This window comes from Dipodomys ordii, unplaced genomic scaffold (genome assembly GCF_000151885.1).
Source record: "Dipodomys ordii isolate 6190 unplaced genomic scaffold, Dord_2.0 Scaffold41, whole genome shotgun sequence".
NCBI lineage: Eukaryota > Metazoa > Chordata > Mammalia > Rodentia > Heteromyidae > Dipodomys > Dipodomys ordii.
Genome location: NW_012267257.1, coordinates 1625120 through 1646776, shown reverse-complemented (window position 1 = coordinate 1646776; position 21657 = coordinate 1625120). Strand labels below are relative to the sequence as shown.

General features: G+C 40.0%; 1 protein-coding gene across 1 annotated transcript in view; it reads right to left on the bottom strand.

Annotated features, from left to right (window-relative positions):
* Positions 1 to 291: 291 nt before the first annotated feature.
* Positions 292 to 21657, bottom strand: part of Cdc20b (cell division cycle 20B) — a 35324-nt gene continuing 13958 nt past the window's right edge. Inside the window, exons 3-12 of the mRNA XM_013018506.1 lie at positions 20470 to 20698; positions 19420 to 19550; positions 16919 to 17012; positions 13370 to 13486; positions 11078 to 11274; positions 8995 to 9089; positions 8202 to 8427; positions 5624 to 5749; positions 4991 to 5108; positions 292 to 410 (exon numbers count right to left, since the gene is read on the bottom strand). Coding sequence (XP_012873960.1) covers positions 292 to 410; positions 4991 to 5108; positions 5624 to 5749; positions 8202 to 8427; positions 8995 to 9089; positions 11078 to 11274; positions 13370 to 13486; positions 16919 to 17012; positions 19420 to 19550; positions 20470 to 20698 — 1452 coding nt within the window. The remainder of the gene's footprint in view (positions 411 to 4990; positions 5109 to 5623; positions 5750 to 8201; positions 8428 to 8994; positions 9090 to 11077; positions 11275 to 13369; positions 13487 to 16918; positions 17013 to 19419; positions 19551 to 20469; positions 20699 to 21657) is intronic.

Sequence of the window (21657 nt, the reverse complement as noted above, 5' to 3'; positions counted from 1 at the left end):
GGAGGGAGGGAGGGAGGGAGGGAGGGAGGAAGGGAGGGAGGGAGGGAAGGAAGGAAGGAAGGAAGGAAGGAAAGAAAGAAAGAAAGGAAGGAAAGGTGGAAGAAAAAGTGGGGGTAAAGAAGAGGATGGAGACAGAAGAAAGCAGAGAGAAGAAATCAGTCTCAGTTAATCTATGGGAGATACATCAGGAAGAAAGCACATACAGCATGCTGAGAGTGAGGAGAGAGGCCATGCACACCGGAGAGCTCTTCACTGTGCCCCCTGCTAACGACCTCCTGGCGACACTGGAAGCTAGGAAGAGCTGGGTGACTGGTCACACTTCCACACATAGGCTGTTCCATCCACAGCAGCAGAAAACACACGGGTCTGGTCAGGACTCAATGCCAGGTGTAGCACTCTGCCTCTGTGGCCTGAGGGGAGAAGGAAGGCAGTTCTTACTTCACCTTCAAGGCTGATGCTAAAGACTAGAGATGACCTAAAGTGAGGCCTGAATCATATCTCTGGATATAGGCTTCCAATAGCCATGGGTTCAGAGTGGTGCTCATTAATGCTAGCCAGGTTAACCCAGGCATCACTATCCAGTGGCTAAGATTGGCTCAGGGTTTCTCTTCTTCCCTTATTCATGTCCTACAGCTGACCAATCAACAACCAGAAATTGGGTGGCAGAACACAGCAGAAGCTGATTCTCTTCAAGTCTGAGATGAAGTCAGGGAAGGCTCCCAGTTTCTAGCAGATATTGGCCATCCTTAACTCATTTCGCCTATCTCTTTCTCTATGGTCACACTACCTCCTTGTCTCTGTGTTTCATACAAGAAATTATGTCATTGAACTTAGAGCCATGATCTCATCTCAAGAACCTTCACTTAATCATATTTTCAAAGACCCTTTGACTAAATAAAGTCATACTCATAAGTTCTACAGGGATATCTTTTGGGAAACAATTTTTAGCTGACACAGATGACGACACCATCATTCACATCCAACAGTTATTAGTTCTGCTTTCTATAAACACCAAAGAAATGTCCTTGTTGTATTCCTGCCACCCGTTCTATCCCTTCCCCAAAAGCCATCCCTTTGAGACCTAAAAACTAACCAAATAAACTCATGCAGCTTAATGAAAAAGGACACCAAAATTCACCACAAAGTTTCGTTTATGAAAATCTGGAGAAATTTTCCTCCCTTTATTGACTAGTTCCAAAGACTAGTCATAGTAGCTTTATGTGATGTTGCTAGGTATTAAAAACAAAGAGAGCTCTAGATTAGGAAAAGTTAAACATGGTTCCTTGTCTCAGGACTTCTTTGCTTTACGACTTCTATATACACAATAAATGTTCTGGAGTTGAGGTTCCAAAACATTCACAAGTGTTTCTCAGATGACTTGTCCAAATAGTCCTTTTGACTTGAACATGGCAGAGGACTCACTAGTGTTCTGTGGAAAATGCATTGCAAAACCTAGTTTAACCCAATAATGACTTCAATCAAAACTCCAGGCCCAAATAGAAAAACAGGAGGCTGGGCTTGGAGGGTGAGAAAGAGGAGGGACAAAATATGTTTTTGAGTAGGAAGGTATTTGGAGACAGTACTAAAATTAAACCAGACAGGTGGTCATCTCTTCCTAAGACCAGTATTGCTTTCAACTCATTTGAGAGCATGAATTTGTGACATAATGATATACACTACTGACACAAGATTTTCAAGGCGCATATAGACACTACTTCACTCCTGAAGATGTATCTTAGATATGTTGTGCTTTTCTATCTACATACATTCACGCCTAATGCTCTGCTTTGTGCACAACATACATACATACACACACTGTAGTTAGACAAACCAAAGAGGATATAAGATTGGCTTTAGGTGTGTTGGTACATAAAGGTTAGATCATAGAGACAACGCAGCTCTCTTATCTTACAGATGAAGAAAGAGCTAGAGACATCAAGAAGCTTGCACAGAACACATAGCTAATTAATGGAAGAGCCAGAGCTAGGATTCAGTTCAGCGGTCTGTTACACCAAACTCCAATCCCAGAGGAAGGAAGAAAAATCTATTTTTCCATTGAAGCCACTGACTATTTTTTTTTAATTTAAGTTTTAAAGGAAAAGAAGCTTGTTTTTTTTTTGTTTCTTTTTTTGTTTTTTGTCGGTCGTGGGGTTTGAACTCTGGGCCTGGGCGCTGTCCCTCAGCTCTTCAGCTCAAGGCGAGCGCTCTACCACTTGAGCTACAGCGCCACTTCCGGTTTTCTGGTGGTTTATTGGAGATAGGAGTCTCACGGTCTCTCCTGCCCGGGCTGGCTTTGAACCGCAATCCTCAGATCTCAGCCTCCTGAGTAGCTAGGATTACAGGCGTGAGCCACCAGCGCCCAGCAAGAAGCTTGTTTTAAAAGAATAGAGAACAATTGCACTAACCCTTTTAAGTTATCTTAACCTTGTTTCTTCTCATTTTAAGAATCTAATTTTGTATTTTTACAATAAAAAACATACATAAATTTTTTTAAAAGAATCTAATTTTGTTGATCTACCCAGGAAACTTGTTCCTTTTAACCACTCTAACACAGAGACATAAATTTTTGATCAAAAGCAAGAAGTAAATCTTTAGAAATAGGAAATATGTATAGATAATAAGAAAATATGGTCAACAAATCTAATTATAGCGATTAATGTAAGGGTTCACTTTGAGAAAAGGAAACAAAGGAGAAGTCTCCCTTTTGTCTGAGCATTTGTGCTACTTTCCTCTATCTATTACCGGGCACAAAATTCTCTTATGAAAAAAATACTAATATATCTGCTGTACTGAGTTCATGGAGAAAATTGCCACTCAGAGTTCTCTTTCTAGAAATCTCAAACATTTCCATCAAATTCTGCCAGAAAGTCCCAGGCATGTCAATCTTTTGTGCAATTCACTTTCCTAAACCTTATATTAAAATTATGCTCCACACTTCTCTGACCATATGGCCTGTTTTGTATAAGAACAGAAGGAACTACTGTGTCAGAGTACCTACAAGCTCTAAAATAACCACAACTCCCTCAACTACATATGTTTTAAGATGAGAAAAAGTTAAGTGAATTCTTTGGAATCCTTTCTAATAATACTGGGGGGAAAAAGAATAGACCTCTAAGAATGTTTGTTGCTACACTATATAGCCCAATTGATCAAAACACATGATCATTCTGCTTTGACCTCCCAAGTGCTATGATTACAATTGTTTGCCACACTACCCAGCCAGTGTTGATCTTATTCCAAGTATCAGATGATTTTAGTATTTCTCCAACACCCTCACCTAGGTAAGGCCCTAAACAACTACTAAAATTGTTATCATGTAAAGAAATAGGGTTTAAAGCTTGGTTGCAAATCTTTCTCAAATCTCAAATGCTCCTGGGAATTCCATGTCTTCTGATTAACAGTAAATTTCTGGGGTCATGGTTTAAGTGGTAGAACACCTGCCTAGCAAGCACCAAACCCTAAATCTAAACACAAGTACTGTCAAAATAATAACAGTGACAATAAAAACTGAAACGCAGAAACAGTCAGCTCATGTTCTCCTACACTTGTGCCTAGCCACCAAAACAGCTATCAGGAGTTGTATGGATTCTTATATAGCAGACCACAGAGGACCCTGAAGAGCATGAAGGCCATTGTGTTGTTGTCTGACAGGAGACCAGAACTGTGTCTTATCAGGCTATTTTATTGCCAAATAACATTCTCAGAACCTCCAAAGAGAGGCATAGTATTAGCATTACTTAATTTTTTATATATTTATTTTCTGCATGCTTCATCTCATAAACATATAGGTTCTAAGGGTACTATCTCTCTTGTTTACCTGTGTATCTCCTGCATCTTAAAAAGTATCTGGCACCTTATAAATGCTCACATAATTAATGAATACATAAATTCTCAGGCAAGGCTGAGTAGAGAGAAGGAAGATGTGATACATTATCAGACTTCTGTAAAAGACTGGATACAAGGGCTCTGTCATCTTCCTGTCTCCCAGGAATGGGGAAAGAAAAAGCTCACTCACCTCAGGGCCCCTTTAACATTCCAGACAAGGTCCAGGTATCCTTCCCTCATCACGTGTCTTTCTATCCAGAAGGACTCAATAAAAATGTATAAAATTAAACTGAGAAAGGACAGCAGTATGGGGCTTGGAAATTAGCACAGTGGTAGAACATATTCTTAGTATACACAAAACCATGGATCTGATACTCAGAAAAGGAAATGAAAGAAAAGAGACAAAGAGAGAGGAGAAAGGGAGGGAAGGAAGGAAGGAAGGAAAGAAAGAGAAGGGAAGCAAAAGAAAGGGAAGGGAAAAGGAAGGACAGAAAGAAAGAAAGGAAGGAAGGAAGGAAGGAAGGAAGGAAGGAAGGAAGGAAGGGAGAGAAAAAGGAAGGAAGGAAGGGAAGGAAGGAGAAGAAAGAAAGAAAGAAAGAAAGAAAGAAAGAAAGAAAGAAAGAAAGAAAGAAAGAAAGAAAGAAAGAGAAAAGGAGAGAGACGAGGGGAAAGGAAAGGAGGGAAGGAAGGAGGGAGGGAGGAAGGAAAGAAGGAAAGAAAAGCAAGAGAAAGGAAAGGAAGAAGAATGAAAGAAAGAGAAAGAAAAGAGAGAAAAAGAAAGACTAGCAGTTTTCATAGAGGAACCTTGTGACTTCTAGAGGCCTTCTAAACTATGACCCTTTCCCTGCTCCATTTTCCACATGGCTAGATGTTCTACAAATAACGTGTGTGACACTAATCTCAAATTCAAAAACCTTCCAAGTCATCACTTTATACTCCATACACATATGTGAGAAGAAAGGACAATTTTCAGTGATAATCAAATCAAATTCAGAAACACTCATCTATATATTAGCTGAGGTAGGTTGGGTGTAGGACGTTTTGCTCTATTGAAACATGTGCACCAAAGAACCCAAAATAGAAAACCTCTCATTCAGGGTATTTCCCACCAATGACAGCTCACTCTGCCACAGAGACACAGCATTTTACTCACACATTTACTTACCAAAAAACCCTGCCAACCTGGACAGAGTGGGACAGGTCCACAGAGCCACGTCATTGCTAGGAGCACCTTGACCTGTTGCAATTGCCTTTGTCTCAGGTAGCCAGATTAGGGAACAAATCTGCCATAATATCCATAAAATACAGAATTTTAGAAGTTCTGATTCATTGTGAATTTATTAAAGTTGATTCTATACAGTATGCTCTGTCTAAACTCTGCTCCCCACCCCCCCCACCTGCAACCCACGCACATACTCCAGTCACAGATGGAGTTCTGGTAATATTGGAATTCTACTTGTTCTAAGAAAACAACAAAGGACCAGGACTGCAAATCAGGTGTTACAAATAATGAGTTTATTTGATTTTCCATCACTGGCCAGGAACAGAAAAGACCAGTTTTACAAAACAGTGGTGAAAAAGAAAGAAAAACAAAAATAGAAACAGAAGCAAAATACAAGTTGAATTAACTTTAGGACTCCCAGATTAAGAGAGCTTACAGAAAAGGAATTCTTGAGAACTGAAATTTCTTATGGAGTCAGTAGGTAGAGAGAGATGTGCTTAGGTTTTATGCTCTATAATCATTTTCAGAAGATTCTAGAAGGTGGGGATGAAAGTGGATTACAGAAGAGATACTTACCTGTGAGTTTGTGCTTGGAGTCTTGATGCTCGTCCCAGTCTTTATATCCAAAATGTGCAGACATCCGTCCTTCATTCCTCCTCCAATAGCAAGGACCTCAGACTGCCAGGGACACCAGTCCACGGCCTTTAAAGTTAATAGCAACACAAGCAGGTTAGACTTGGAAAAGGTGAGCTCAAGAATGTGATGTACGCCAATAAGCACCAGTCCCAGAGGCCTACAGCTTAGCAACTCTCCTGGGCTTCCTATTCAAAAGCAGGAGAAGCTACACCCTTCAGGAATCATTTCTTGGGGAGGTGGCACTGTGGCTCAAGCGGTAAAGCACACACCTTGAGCTGAAGAGCACAGGGACAGCGCCCAAGCCCAGAGTTCAAGCCCCAGGAACGACCAAAAAAAAAAAAAAAATATATATATATATATATATCATTTCTTGGGAATTGAAAGCCACTCCTGGAAAGAAAGGTACCTGATGAAGAAGACTCTTCCTGGTTGTTCTTTATTTTATTTTTGGTTTAGTTTATATAGGGTTCAGTTGAGTGGCTAGGGGAAAGTGGAATTTTCTTAGTTTTGTGTGCTTCCTTTGCTGTTATTTAAAAAAAAACACTAATATATTCAATTATTTTGGTTATGGCAAATTTTTAGGCAAATTGTAAATTTCACAATTATGGCTATAACATTTTTCCAAACAATTATAAGTTTTTGCAACACTAGCATCAGATAATCATGCTCATTTCTTACTGGCTAACGGTTATTTGAAATAAAAAGTTATTTTGCATGTAATAGAATTATAATTATGAAATAGATTATACAGATGATTTATTTTATATTTCTTTATTAACAACAATGGACTTTATCTTGTGTTCCTAACACTTCCTCCTTCTGAGTTTTTGGTGTCCTTTGGCCCATTTAAATATCTATAGTTTCTTGGTTTTCTTAATTTTGATTCCATTTTCTTTTTTTTTTTTCTTTTGGTGCCAGTCCTTTTCTTTCTTTTTCTTTTTTTTTCCAGTCTTGGGGTGTGAACTCAGGGCCTGGGCACTGTCCCTGAGCTTCTTTTGCTTAAGTCTAGTACTCTACCACTTGAGCCACAGCACCACTTCTGGTTTTTTCTGTGTATGTGGTGCTAAGGAATTGAACCCAGGGTTTCATGCATGCTAGGCCAGCACTCTACCACTACGCCTCATTCTCAGACCTTGGTGCCAGTCCTATGGCTTGAACACAGAGCCGTGCCCTTGAGCTTTATTTACTTAAGGCTAGCTCTCCACCATTAAGCCAAGTACCTCTTTAGCCTACTCATAACTCAGCTCCCATCTTTTTTACAACAGATGAACTTACTATGATGTGGGGTTAGTTAAATCATATGGAAATATTTAATTAAAATCAGTTTAGGCTTAAAGATGAAAACTAAGTTTCTATTAAAAACTAGGATAAATATTTTGGAAGCCCTGTATAAATGCTAGTCCCTAAAGATAAATGATCAGTTAGATGTGGCTCAATTAACTACTTTAAAAAGAACTATTTTATGATAATTTGCACAAAGTGTGAGTTTGATTACTTCATGCATAGGCTTAGGAACTGTAATGCTATCTATCTATCATCTAATAAGACTTTGCCTGCTCCCTTCATCAGGAAGTAGAATGTAATCTCCTTGCCTTTGAATGGAGAAGGACTCCTGAGAACCTCATAACCAGCACAATGTGGTAAGGCTGACTTTGGAACTAGAAAATTAAAAAGGTCGCTAAAGTACCAGACCAACTCTCAGGGTGCACAAATTCCAGCTGTTTCAAAGTGAGCCCTATTGTAAAGGAAGCCCAGTCTACTCCAAGCAATGAGAAACGCTAAAACCTCAGCAAGCTCCAGTCCAGCCCCAGACCTGTTACCTTCTGCCACCATACTGCATCTCATGAGAACCTGAGCCATGATTGCTCAGGCTTTTCCCAGAGTCTCAACCCAGTGAAACAGTAGAAAGATTAAAATCAGTGTTGTTGTACAGCACTACATTCTCATTAATTTGTTCTCAGCAATAGATAAGCACAATTACACTGTACATGGAAACCTTGGACAACAAAGATGTTAGAGTTCGTACAGTGCCTATCTCTCTCTGGTAGCCATCATCCACAGGGATGTGAAATGTGACCAAAGGCAGCCCAAATCTTCCCAAGTACTTTTCTAGTAGGAAAGATGGCTTCTGATCCCACACCCCTCAGGGAGAACCAAAGTTGAAGCTGCAAGAGCCATCTTGCCCACCAAATGGAGTCTGAAGGACAAAGCACCCTAAGGAGAGACAGAGACAAGTAAAAGGCAGGCTTCAGATGACATTACTCATGGCCCTAGATCCAGCCAATATTTCAGCTTAGCTATTCAGGACTCCACAGTTTACAGGAGAGAACACTATTTTTGTTTTGGGTTTTGCTTAAGTTCAAGTTTGACTTTGATTTTAGTGACCTACAGTGGTGACCAACACCTGAAACAATTCTGAAGGAAGAAAACTTTGAAAGCTTTCTTTAATAGTCTCTGTAAAAATAAATAAATAAATAAATAATGAAGAGGAAAGCCGGACAGCTGTTGGATTTCATACCTTAACTGCTGTGAATTGAGGTATGACTGTCAGAGGCTGGATTTGGGTCCCGGCACCTGGATGGTGTGGCCATATTGTCAGCAGGCCATCACTGCAGCCACTGGCAAGCAGCCTGCCGTGGGGGGACCACTTCAGAGCACACACAGCATGCTTGTGCAGGAGCGTTCCGACACGGTGCTGTGCTACCCGAACGTCATGATGATGAACACGTCCCAGTCTGGACCCACTGAACACAGAGCAAGAGGCAGGGTCATGTGACAGAAAAGTGAAGCCCACTGCCACATAAGGAGGGGAAAGAAAACACGGGCAAAAATATGATTCAACTACTAAAAAGATTTCTGTTTGCAAACAAGCAGAAATCCCTTCTGTTAATAGAATGGAATATTCTGCCTGGGTCATTCTTTTCACAATCAAAATAGATTTGTCAGCCAGAGTTTCAAGATATATTTAAAAGACTTCTGGATCTTTGCACAATGCAGTTTATGCAACTTGGAATATTTCATACTATCTCAATGAGATCGTTTTAGTACATATTTATAGGAGGAGGTTAAACATAGTCATTTATCATTATCATTTTCTAGCAGGTATATTCTTATTAACCTATAGATCCACTCTTGTTTTCTAGTTGCAAAGATTTGTTTACATTTTTTACTTAGTATCGATTAGCTGTGGAAGCCCAAGGTCCTGGTGTTCTCTTTTTCTTTTTGGTTTTGGTTTTGGTTCAGTCAGCACCACGCACTCCCCACCTCCCCCACCCCCAGTCAACTGGTGACACAGAGTTGGCTTAAGTTACCTGCTGAGGGTACAATGATTCCAGCTCAGGGCCCCAACCACTGACAAATGACCGTGCATATTTCTCAGCCGCTTTTTAGTTACTATGTCCCATAACTGAAAAAGTGAACAGAGTTATGTAACATTGGCATCTTTAGAGCCCTCTGTCTCCTCAAAGGCCTGACAACCAATTATCAAGTAACTAGGCAAAAACTCAGCACCTTGACTCTAATCAGTATTCTGAGAATTCGTAAGATTACTGTGGAGCCTGTAAAGAAAGCACTATGGCTGCTGGCAATACTGATTCCATTGGCAGAGGAGAGAGCCTGGGGAGGTGGCATTTGTTTTAAAGCTCTCCAGATGAATTCCGTGGGCTGCAAGAAAATGAGAATCATCGCAGTTGTCCCTCCTTCTAAGCTAAGGGAGTCTCAAGTCTGGAAATCCTTCCTCTATTACCAACAAACAAACAGGTTGGGCTTAGAATCTTATCAGTTGAGTATCTCCCTACTCCAAAATCTAAAAGGATTCATAATCTGAAATGTTTTTAGTTAATCAGTATGAATAAAATCGGAGTGCATGAATGCTTCCTAGAGTCTGAAATTCAACTTACTGCTGAGACTCATTTCCTACCAACTACAGCTGATATCCTGACCCTAACCCATTTGAGGAAGGACAAGATTGGTGTGAGAAGAAATAACATAACCATCACAGCATCAGCATCACTGTGAAGAAAAAGTAGCAAGGGCCATCCTGGGACTCCGAAATCATCAAGTACACACTGTTTACTGATAATAAACAACAATAATGATATGTGAGAAATTAGGTAGATTAATGGGAGCTTGATAAATACTCTTCTCAGCCTCATCACAGGAAAAATGCATTCATTTAACAATTCATTTAACATAGCTCTACTCCTAACCACGCCTTCAGGAGAAAGAACTGGAAGCTCATCTTCCTCTCTCCAAAGTCCCAACCTGACTTTAGTTTTTGATGGTACTAGAAATTGAACTTGGGGTCTTGTGCTTGCTAGCAGATACTCTACTGTTGAGTCATGCCTCTGGTGCTTTTTTGCATTGGTTATTTTTGTGTGTGTGTGTCGGTCGTGGGGCTTGAACTCTGGGCCTGGGCGCTGTCCCTCAGCTCTTCAGCTCAAGGCTAGCGCTCTAACACTTGAGCTACAGCACCACTTCTGGTTTTCTGGTGGTTTATTAGAGATAGGAGTCTCACAGTCTTTCCTTCCTGGGCTGGCTTTGAACCATGATCCTCAGATCTCAGCCTCCTGAGTAGCTAGGATTACAGGCATGAGCCACCAGCGCCCGGCTTGCATTGGTTATTTTTAAGATAGGGTCTCATTTCAAGCCCAGGTGTGAATCTGGGCTGCAATTTTATGCTTCCCATCATAGCTGGGATGACAGTTGGTCTTCACTATACACAACAATCAAGATACAGTTTCCTGGACTTTTTTGCCCCACCTATCCTGGAACTGAAATTCTCCTACCCTTGGCTTAAGATTACAGGTGTCAGCCACTGGTGTCCGGCAGAGAAGAGAAAGAGAGAGAGAGAGAGAGAGAGAGAGAGAGAGAGAGAGAGAGAGAGTGTGTGTGTGTGTGTGTGTGTGTGTGTGTGTGTGTGTGTGTGTGTTGGTACTGGGGCTTGAACTCAGGGCCTCAATGCTGTCTTTTAGTTGTTTGCTCAAGGCTGAGACTATACTACTTGAGCTACAGTTCCATTAACAGCTTTTTGGTGATTAACTGGAGATAAGAGTCACACAGACTTTCCTCCGCAAGCTGGCTTCAAACCACAATCATCAGATCTCAGTCTCCTGAGTAGTTAGGATTACAGGTCTGAGCCATTAACACCCAATAAGAAAAAAAAATCTTTTTAAAAACAACAGCAAATGAAACATAGCAGAAGACTTAGAAAGAAACTAAGGAGAGTATTTTTTAAGTCTTGATAAAATGCCATTCAGAAAAAAAATTATCTCTCTCCACTTCCCAAAGCTTTAACTAATCTAGTTTCTCTGTGTATTAGAAGTCAACTATAAGAGGCCAGTTCTAGTTATCTATAATTCAACAGGGAACAAAAGACAAGAAATATTCAGGTACTTGTACTTCTCCCTCACTGGTACCAACTGCCAGGCATGAGCCCTCTTTTATCCAGGACACAGAAGACACATAATTACAGGTGAGACTTAAGTCGATGTTTTCAATCTCAGTATGGTTTTCTGCATTCCATATGTATACTGTAGATCCAAGGGCTATAGCAACAAGATTTTGTAAATTCCAGTCTAGGATATTCAGATCTGTAAGAAAAGCACTTCAAATTAGAGCAAGTATATACCAAATAAAAACATTTTCAAACAAACACTTTTGTTTCTAGGTAGCAATGAAAAAGTAATACTTCCCCATGGTTAAAAAACAATACTATACATCAAAGTTGATCATTAGAAGCTCAAAAATAAAAACTGGACCAGGTTGGGTGTCAGTTGCTCACACCTATAATCATAGCTACTTAGGAGCTAACTTCTGCAAATCACAATTTGAAGCTAGCCCAGACAGACAACTCATCAAGACTCCAATTAACCAACAAAAAGCCAGAAGTGGAGGCATGGCTCAAATGGTAAAGTGTCAGCCAGGAGCAAAAAGCAAAGCAATAGGACAAGACCTGCACAATTCAAACACTAATGGAGAAAGAAAAAGAAAAAGAAAAAAACCTGGCCAGGCATAATGGCTCACATTTGTAACCCCAGCGACTTCAGTGTTACAAATGTGAAGGATAGTGGTTGAAGGGCAAAAAGTTAGTAAGAAGCCATCTCAACCAATAAGCTGGATATGGTCGGTGTGCCTGTTATCCCAGTTATGCAAGAGACATAAATGGTGAAGATCATGGTCCTGGCCAACCTGGGTTAAAGTGTGACATTTTATTCAAAAGAACAACTGAAGCTAGAAAGGGTGAGGAACTTGGCTCAAATGGCAAGGCTTCTGCCTAGCAAGCATGGGGCCCTGAGTTCAAACTCCAGTATTGCTTAAAATAATAGTAAGGTAAGAGCTAACATACAATCTGGTCCAAGACTCATAATTAAAATAATGCATATAGCTTATGCTCAATATAACTATTTAGAGGCATTTTAACAATCCTGGCAGAATCATCTACCATTATTAGTGCTCATGGACATCATCTAACATTACTAAAAACTAAATATACATAAAAATTAAATATGGATGATCATTATGATTTAGGACTTTTTTTTGGGGGGGGAGTCCGGTCGTGGGGCCTGAACTCTGGGCCTGGGCACTGTCCCTCAGCTCTTCAGCTCAAGGCTAGTGCTCTACCACTTGAGCCACAGCGCCACTTTGGCTTTTTTCTTTTTGCTTATGTGGTGCTGAGGAATCGAACCCAGGGCCTCAGGCATGCAAGGCAAGCATTCTACCACTGAGCCACCTTCCCAGCCCCGATTTAGGACATTTTATATAGGAAATGGCACCATCATTTCTAACCAACTACCACCTAGTGCATATCATGAAAAGAGAGTGACTCATTTGTGAAAGTTCTCAGCAGCATTCTCTACCTTATGCTAATAACAACTCTTTGTTAAAAGAAAAGCATATTTCTACGGACACAGAGCAAAAAATGCTCTAGCCAAACACCATGAACTTTCCTCCACTGATTCTTTCTCATAAGCAGGAAAGTCTGTGAGACTCTTATCTCCAATTAACTACCAAAAAGTTCAAAGTAGAGCAGTGGCTCATATGGTATAGTACCAGCCTTGAACAAAACAGCACCCCAACCCTGAGTTCAAGACTCAATATTGGGGGAAAACAAAAACAAAATGAAACAATGTACTAATCTCCAATGTGTCTACTTCATTGCCATTGTCAATAATTACCAACATCCTGCCTTTGCTCATGTTGTTAAGTTTACCAAAAATGCTTTCTTCTCCCCTCCACCCATCTTTCAAGACCAAGTGTAAGTGAGAATATCTGAATCTTTCTGGTCAACTCCAGAGCTCACTGAGCTCCATAATTCACATATTCAATATTCTACATTGGGATGTTGGTATCAGTTTTATGTGTTAATACTACATCATAACTGAACAAGTGATTAGATTTGCCTATGTTTAAAGCGCATGCATAAGAATATGCCAACATTAATGAAGCTTCATCTAACACAATAAAATAAAGTGTTTATGAGTAACCATGCTCATGCCTCATCACACCAGCACCCATTCCTGGACACAGAGGCTACACAGGAATAACCAATTACATTAACCACAGAGTAATGCTATAACATTGAGACACTGGCACATCGGGGTCTTCCAGAATCAAATTCCAAGTTATTGTCAGAGCACTTGATTTTGTCATTTCAGCTTCTCTGGTCACATTTAAACAATAACTTACAGTAGTCATTTCGAAGACCAGTAAGATGAATTTTCGCCTCCGGTTGGTATATGGGATAGGTTATATTGCTGCTCCTTTTAAGATGGAAAGATTCATCTCTGACTCTGTCTCTGCAGCCTACAAAAGCACACAATGTATACATCTGTATGGCTCCAAAAAAGATAATATTTATTGTTGTGGATATTAGATGACAATGTGAGCCAAGTGCTGGTGTCTCACATCTGCAATCCTAGCTACTCAGGAGGCTGAAACGTCAATGAGACTCTTATCTCCAATAAACTACTTAAAAAGCTGCAAGCACCTTACTCATGTAACTGTAACCCCTCTGTACAGCACCTTTCCAATAAAATAATTTTTGTAAGCCACAGTAGAGCTGTGGCTCAAGTAGCAGAGCACTAGCCTTGAGCAAAAGAAAGTCCTGCATTCAAGCTCCAATAACACCACACACACACACACACACACACACACACACACACACACACACACACACACACACACACACACACCAGAGACATTACAGTGTGGGGAAAAAAAACATGTTCATCATGATAAAATTTTAGTACAAATAAAAGAGGAAGAAAAGAAATAGAGAAGACTTCAGTACTAACTTTTAAAAGAATATTAAATGGCACTTTTTAATTAAAAAAAAGTACATGAGTACCAGACCTAAATATATGCAAAAGCTCTTAGTGGTCATTATTGTTCTGTTGTTTGAATATTAAAACCAGTGTATTTTTGTATCTGTATGTTCACCACACCATACTTATCTGACAGACCAAATCTCTACTCTGAATCCTCCTCAATATTTGTTGATCTGCTGATGTCAGCTTTTCTCTCACCATTTCTGTATCAGAACACATGGCTAATTATACCCATGACTATCTGTAGTCATTTGAACTATTTGTTCTTTCTTAAATTCTCATCAAGACTCCACCAACTCCAAACCACAAGCCACTATCTTTTCATCTTCAACCATTCAACCTGTGGTCAAACTAATATGATACATTCAACAGGAACCCAGACAACTCACGTGACTTTTGGTCGGTAGGACCAAATGACTTCAGATAAAATATGAGAGCACCAGGAAACCTAAATGTAACTCATAAAATCCTGCCTCCGTGTCAGTAATGCACACATGCAGGTGTTGGCAGTGCTGCAAGGTTGCTAGATATATTTATGTCTTCCCATAAAGGATAGTGAACAATTTTTGAAAGAAATCAATACCCAAAGATTTAACATCAGGGGTAGAGTTGTAACTTTTCTTGCCCATACAAGTCTCTAGCTAAAAAATCCCAGTGATAACAGCAAAAAAGCTTCTGAAACTAATGAGTGATCAGTGATTATACTAAGGTTGCAAGATATAAAGTTAATATCCAAAAATCATTATGACACATAATATTTCAATAAATAACTTGGAATGTTCTTGTGAATAAATTTTAAGCTAGACTTCAAAATTTAAAACTTCTGCTCTATAAAAGACACTATCAGAGGCTGGGAAGGTGGCTCAGTGATAGAGCACTTGCCTTGCATGCCTGAGGCCCTGGGTTCGATTCCTCAGCACCACATAAGCAAAAAGAAAAAGAAAAAAGCCAGAAGTGGCGCTGTGGCTCAAGTGGTAGAGCACTAGCCTTGAGCTGAAGAGCTGAAGGACAGCGCCCACGCCCAGAGTTCAGGCCCCACGACTGGACCAAAAAATTAAAAGACACTATCAAAAGGGTACAATGAATGTATATATTAAATTCTCAGAAGGAAAACCCTTGTAGAACTAGTATTTGCTAACAAAAATGTGAAAAAGTAAGTCTAACACTACCTTTTTAACATTAAGTCTAACACTTTTTAACAACACTAACACTCTAGTTAAATAAAAAATTGAGAAACAAAAAAGACACTATCAAAATTATGAAAAGCAAACCATAGACTAGAAGAAAATAAACCCCATAGATTCACTTACCAAAATTATCCCAAAGGGAAATGCAACAGGCAAGTTTCCTTGATATTTACAAAATGAACCCCTGGTTCTCCCAATAGGTTTCTCATAGAGAATTCCAATTCACAATCCATAAGAACCCCATAAATGACACAACTTCCAAGATGGAATAAGAAAGTAAGGGAGAACACACAGGGATCAGGGTAAAATGACTTCGAACATCTAAATGTAATATGGGACAAGGAACTTCCTGAAAAGTACCCATCGGTGGTGAGTCCCTCTCCAGGCCATTGCTGTCGAAATGTTCCCAATTTACTGCCACCACACCAGCAGCTCCTTCCAGTTTGGGGTTCTTTCCAGCTTGAAAGTCACTGTGAGAGTTCCAAGACTTAAGCAGATATGGATAAAGCATGAAGAAATACCTCCCATATACAGAACTAGATAGAACTTGTCCCAGATTCCCAGTAATATATGATGGAGCCACGTCATACTTCAGACATTTTTATTTCTTTCTTTTTTTTTAGATCTAAGACTGGGACACAAACTCAGTACCTGCTGCTTTGGCTCATTGGCTAGCACTCTACCAGCTGGGTCATGCCTCCAGTTCCACCTTTAACTTTTTCTAAAAGAACCTACTTAATCTTGAGGGCCTCACAGCTAGTCTTGTCTTCCAACTTCCTCTTCTTCAAATCTTTCCTCAATGCAGCCACAAAGCCATCTCACTAAAGCTGCTATTTCCTCTGCCTCTTATTTGCAGCCTTACTAAAGTGAAAGAAAATGACTGTTCTAAAGTGTGAAGACACAAATACAAAAAATAAGAAGTGAATATTGTGAGTAATAGAGAGTACAAGTTTCTAGAATGTGGATAAAGGGTTATGAGTTGGCAAAGAGCATAAAAAATACCTGTAAGGGCTTTGACTTTGTACAGTACTATAATATAAATACTTAGTACCTTTTTTGCTTGTTTATTTATTTGTAGTACCAGGGTTTGAATTGGGAGCTTTGTACTTGCTAGAAAGGTGTTTTACCACCGAGCTACTCCTCCAACCCACTTTTTTTTGTCCGTCATGGGTCCTGAACTCTAGGCCTGGACACTTGTCCCTCAGCTCTTCAGCTCAAGGCGAGTGTTCTACCACTTGAGCCACAGAGCTACTTCTGGCTTTTTTTTGTTTATGTGGTGCTGAGGAATTGAAGCCAGGGCCTCATGCATGCAAGACAAGCACTCTATCACTGAGCCACCTTTCCAGCCCCTCCAACCCACTTTTTTAAAGTATGATATAAAAATATCCAAAAACTGAAGAATAAAGTAAGCAGAGAACTAAGTTCATATCTACTATTCTAGGGAGTCATTGCAAGGAATTGCAGTTTATCAGCAGTATAATGAAAATAGATGGCAATAGCAGGGGAATAGCCAGAAGAGCTACGAGTCGTCACCTCACAAAAATGGTCCTTGGAGGTTGAGGGCAGTTAGGACACAGGATTAGGCAAATTGTCCACATTTTACAATTATGTTGGTTTAATCTAACGAATATTTTTAATAGCATTTTCAGATAAAGAAGAAATACAGGAGGCAGGGAGACAAGAGGGTAAGAAAGGTCACGTGGAATATCTTTGGCCCATACCATTCCAAACACATTGGGACTTCTCACAGCGCTGCATTTTCCCACTCATTTGCTGGATCATCTGCTGGTTCAAATATAGCTGATTTAGACATTTCTGGAAGCAAACACATATATAGAAAATATTTCTTTAGAAACATATATGCATACCTGAGATGTGATGGACACAGTTAAAACTAACAATTGACTACAAAGTTCAAAGAGTCTACATTACTAAATCAATACTACAATTAATTGCTATGGTTTATTATTATCACTGTGTAATGAACAGTTTATTCATATATATATATATATATATATATATACATACATACATACATACATACAATTTCTAGTTTCTTCAACAACTGTATATGGCAGGTATCAGCTAAATTAAAATTCTTTTTTTTTTTTTTGGTCAGTCATAGGGCTTGAATTCTGGACCTGGGCGCTGTTCCTCAGCTCTTCAGCTCAAGGCTACCCCTCTACCACTTGAGCCACAGCACTTGAGCCTTTTCTGTTTATGTGGTGCTAAGGAATCAAACCCAGGGCCTCATGCATACAAGGCAAGCACTCTACCACTAAACTACCTTCCTAGCCCTAAAATTTTTATTTCACTAGCCTAAATAAAATTTCCTTAACCTACAAACCATTCATAGAATAAAAACATCTATACCCACTGGAAATAGGGGTACTCAATTACAAAATCTTAAGTAATTTACCTAAATTTCCATGAACATAAATAAATGATTTTGTTATCTCATTGAACTATATATAATGTATGGTTCTGATAGTCTTTTATCCAACTTTTATCAAAATTGTGAGAAAAACTGTCTATCAAAGTGTATTGCTTAAATTTCCTGCTTTGGCCTGATGGTGTGCTTAATTCTTGTTAAGGAAAAGCTGAGGAACTGCTTTGAGATAAGGAAGTATTTTTGAAATGTAAGGTTTTGTCTTCAACTGGTTTCTTTTCAAGATGGAATTCAGACACACATCAGATTGTTCAAGGTGGGGAGATGGGAAGGGATGGGAAGAGGAAACAAAGGAGGAGGCAACAATGCTTGATAAATGTACTCATTACCTTGCCCATGTAATTGTAACCCCTCTGTATGGTAGTTTCACAATAAACATATATATATATATATATATATATATGTAAAGAAAAAAAGAAATAGCAGAGGCTACAGGTTTATTTTGAGATTACATATTTCAAAGTAACCTTATGTAAATACATTATACCCTATTCTAACCAGCCAATCACAAGCAGATTGTGAACCTGAGCTCAAGCAATCAGAGCAAAGTGGGCAGAGCCTTCTGTGTTAAGGATAAGTAGGGAGCAGCCTGCCTTCTCTGTGTGCTTGCTTGCCAGATTTTTAGCTGGTAGTGCACGGTTCTGCAGAAGTCAGTTTTGTCTTGCTGAGACAATTCTGTATTTTCATGTGTATCATTGTGACTCCAATGGTTCCTGGAGAGTATATTTATAACAAAATCAGTTAAGAAAATTAGTAGTGAATGAGGGGGCTGGGAAGGTGGCTCAGTGGTAGAGTGCTTGCCTTGCATGCCTGAGGCCCTGGGTTCGATTCCTCAGCACCACATAAGCAAAAAGAAAAAGTGTGGCTCAAGTGGTAGAGCGCTAGCCTTGAGCTGAAGAGCTGAGGGACAGCACCCAGGCCCTGAGTTCAGGCCCCACCCACTGGACCCAAAAAAAAAAAAAAAAAGAAAAGAAAATTAGTAGTGAATGAGACAAAATGTATTTATTGGAACTTTCTCAAATCATCAAGATGAATGAGTACTGTGGAGAAGGCTTTTTTTTTTTTTGCTCTTTCACAACAATGCTTTTTTTTTTTTTTCTGCCAGTCATGGGGCTTGAACTCAGGGCCTGGGTGCTATCCCTGAGCTTTTCTGCTCAAGGCTAGTTCTCAACCACTTTGAGCCACAGCATCACTTCCAGTTTTCTGGTGGTTAATTGGTGATAAGGGTCTTACTGACTTTCCAGCCCTGGCTGGCTTTGAATTGCAATCCTCAGATCTCAGCCTCCTGATAACTAGGATTACAGGCAGGAGCCACCATCAGCCAGCAACAACAATGCATTTAATCCTATGTGGGAATCATCGCTGAATCTCCCAGCACAGACAGAGGTCTCTGTGACAAGGCTCATTTTCATGTTTTGGTTTCTTCCTCCCCTTAATGTTATAACAAACAGAGGCAGTTAATGACACGAGGTTTTTTTTATGTATTCAAGGTAGAACAATTAACTCTAAAGTACAGTTTCCCAATCTCAGCACTATTGGCATTTGGGAGAGGTAGCACACTGTGGTGGGGCTGTCCTGGCCATAGTAGGATGTTTAGAAACAGCTCAGGCCTTTGCCTACTAAGGTGCCCTCCTCAGGGTTTATAACAATGGAAAATAGCCTCAGACCAAATGTCCCCTGGGAACAAAATCACTGCTGAGAACTACTAGAATCTAGAAGCTAAGACATTAGCTCCTTGAACTGTGGGATATGCAGCTGTAACTTTCTACCTACCTGGCCTTTAGAGTCAACATCTTCTTTCTCATCTCTGTTCAGGACATGAGGTTCATTGCAAAAGTGGAGAGCAGAGTTATTTGTTTCAGAACTTCCTTTGACGGGTGTCTTCAGTGGTTCCTCATAGGATCCTGCAAGAAAGACTCTCAGCCTTGAATTTTGTTTTGAAAACAAGATAATCACTTTGATTGGAGATCTGTCCATAGCATCTTTCTCAGTAGAACAGAATGTGAAGGCCTAGGTTCTCTTTACATCCCTAACTCCCCCCACACACACCATCCCCCTCCCCCCGCCCTGAGAAAGGAGGGTAGGAGGAAGAGAGGCTCAGGGGCCTTATCCTCAACACTAGATTCATGCCTGAATACTCATGAGAAACTGCCTCAGAGCCTCAGAATAGGAAGGAAATTCCAGCATTAAAGGCATGACTCCAGCTGCAGCAGCTGCTCTAAGATGCTTTCTTTCTGCAAGAATATAAAGAATGGGTGGAAATAGTTCAATAGTTTAAAATGATGGCAGAGTATCTGCCCAAACTGTGCTGGCTCCACCAGAAATCTCTATAGGACGCTTGCTTTGCCAGTCACCAACATTCACTCTGTGATCATGTAGGACTATAGGCATGAGCCACCAGCACCCAGCTTTGAAGTTTTTCTTCTTCTTTGTTCTCTCTCTCTCTCTCTCTCATTTTTTTTATTTTGGTCAGTCTTGGGGCTTAAACTCAGGGCCTAGGCGCTGCCCCTGATCAAGACTAGTATTTACTACTTTGAGCCACAGTGCCATTTCCAGTTTTCTAATGGCTAATTGGAGATAATCTCACAGACTTCCCTGCCAGGGCTGGCTTCTAATCACCATCCTCAGATCTCAGCCTCCTGAGCAGCCAGGATTACAAGCATGAATTTGAAGTTTTCTTTTGCTACAAGATTTTCTTTACTTTTATTTCATCATCCTCTGTTTTAGAAATTTCCAATTCAGAGGAGAGAAGGGGGAAACCATCCTGCAGGATAAAGATTATCTCAGGGATACATCCTTTTCACATCTCAAAACTGGGCTCACCTAGAGTCAGGGTGTCCTTTTCAGGCATTACCCTCAGCTCTGACCCCACAGATTCTTCTAGGCCCAGGGTAGAACTCTCCTCCCAGAGAGGCCCGTAGGCCAGGTCCTGGACTGGACTCTGCTGCCATCTTGAGGTGATTGGGCTACTGGCAACAGGAACCTGAGCCCACAGCCTCTTCATAAAGTTGCTCTTAAAGTTAGAATATGGAGTCGTGACCGGGTCAAATCCCTATTTAACAGCAAAAAGTGTTGTGAGTTACAGTGTCTACAATGAGCAAAAGGAATTTTTCCTTAGGAAAGAATGACCTGGCAACTTCAGACCCTGAGTTCAAACCTTAATACTTCCAAAGAAAGAAATTTACATGAGTTTTGTCTAGTACAAAACTGAGTATGTACACAACTTTCTGTGACTTGGGAAATTACTTAGATAATAAATATGATATATTTAGATTATAAATTATATATTACAAATAAGTTTTTGTTGACTTAAGAAATGGCTTAAATGGTAGAGCACTTGCAAAGCAAGCAAGCCAAGCAAGCACAAAGCCTGAGTTCAAATCCATGTACCAAGCCAGGTGCTATGGCTCACCCCTGTAATCCCCACTACTCAGGAGGCTGAGAGCTGACAATAATGGTTCAAAGCCAGCCCAAGCAGGAAAGCCCTTGGGACTCTTATCTCCAATTAACCACCCAAAAAGTTGAAAATGGAGGTATGGCTCAAGTGATAGAGTGCTAGTCTATAATGGATAAAGCTCAGGGATAGTGCCAGGCCTTGAGTTCAAGCCCCAGGACCAGCACCAAAAAAAAAAATCTAGGTACCAATGACAATGGCAACAAAATTATTTAAAATAACATAAAAACAACAAAATGCTATTGTACACTTAGAGCCTCTAATCAAAAACATGTAGACATACAGAATAGTTGCAATCATAACCATAGTGACAGACCATTTCTGTTACACAAGTGTGAAATCTAACATGAAATGACATTATATGCTGAAATTTATATACTTTATGTTTCGCCACTTTTCAAAGATTTCAGCTGATTCTAGCTTTTGAAACACTGTGAGACTATCTGTGGCCACACTCAAGCAATCTCTGCACTTCATCCAAGCTGCCCTTAGCCTGGCCGAAAGGGAGGAGAAAGAAAAAGAGGAGATACCGTGTTTGAAAATACATTTAATTTACA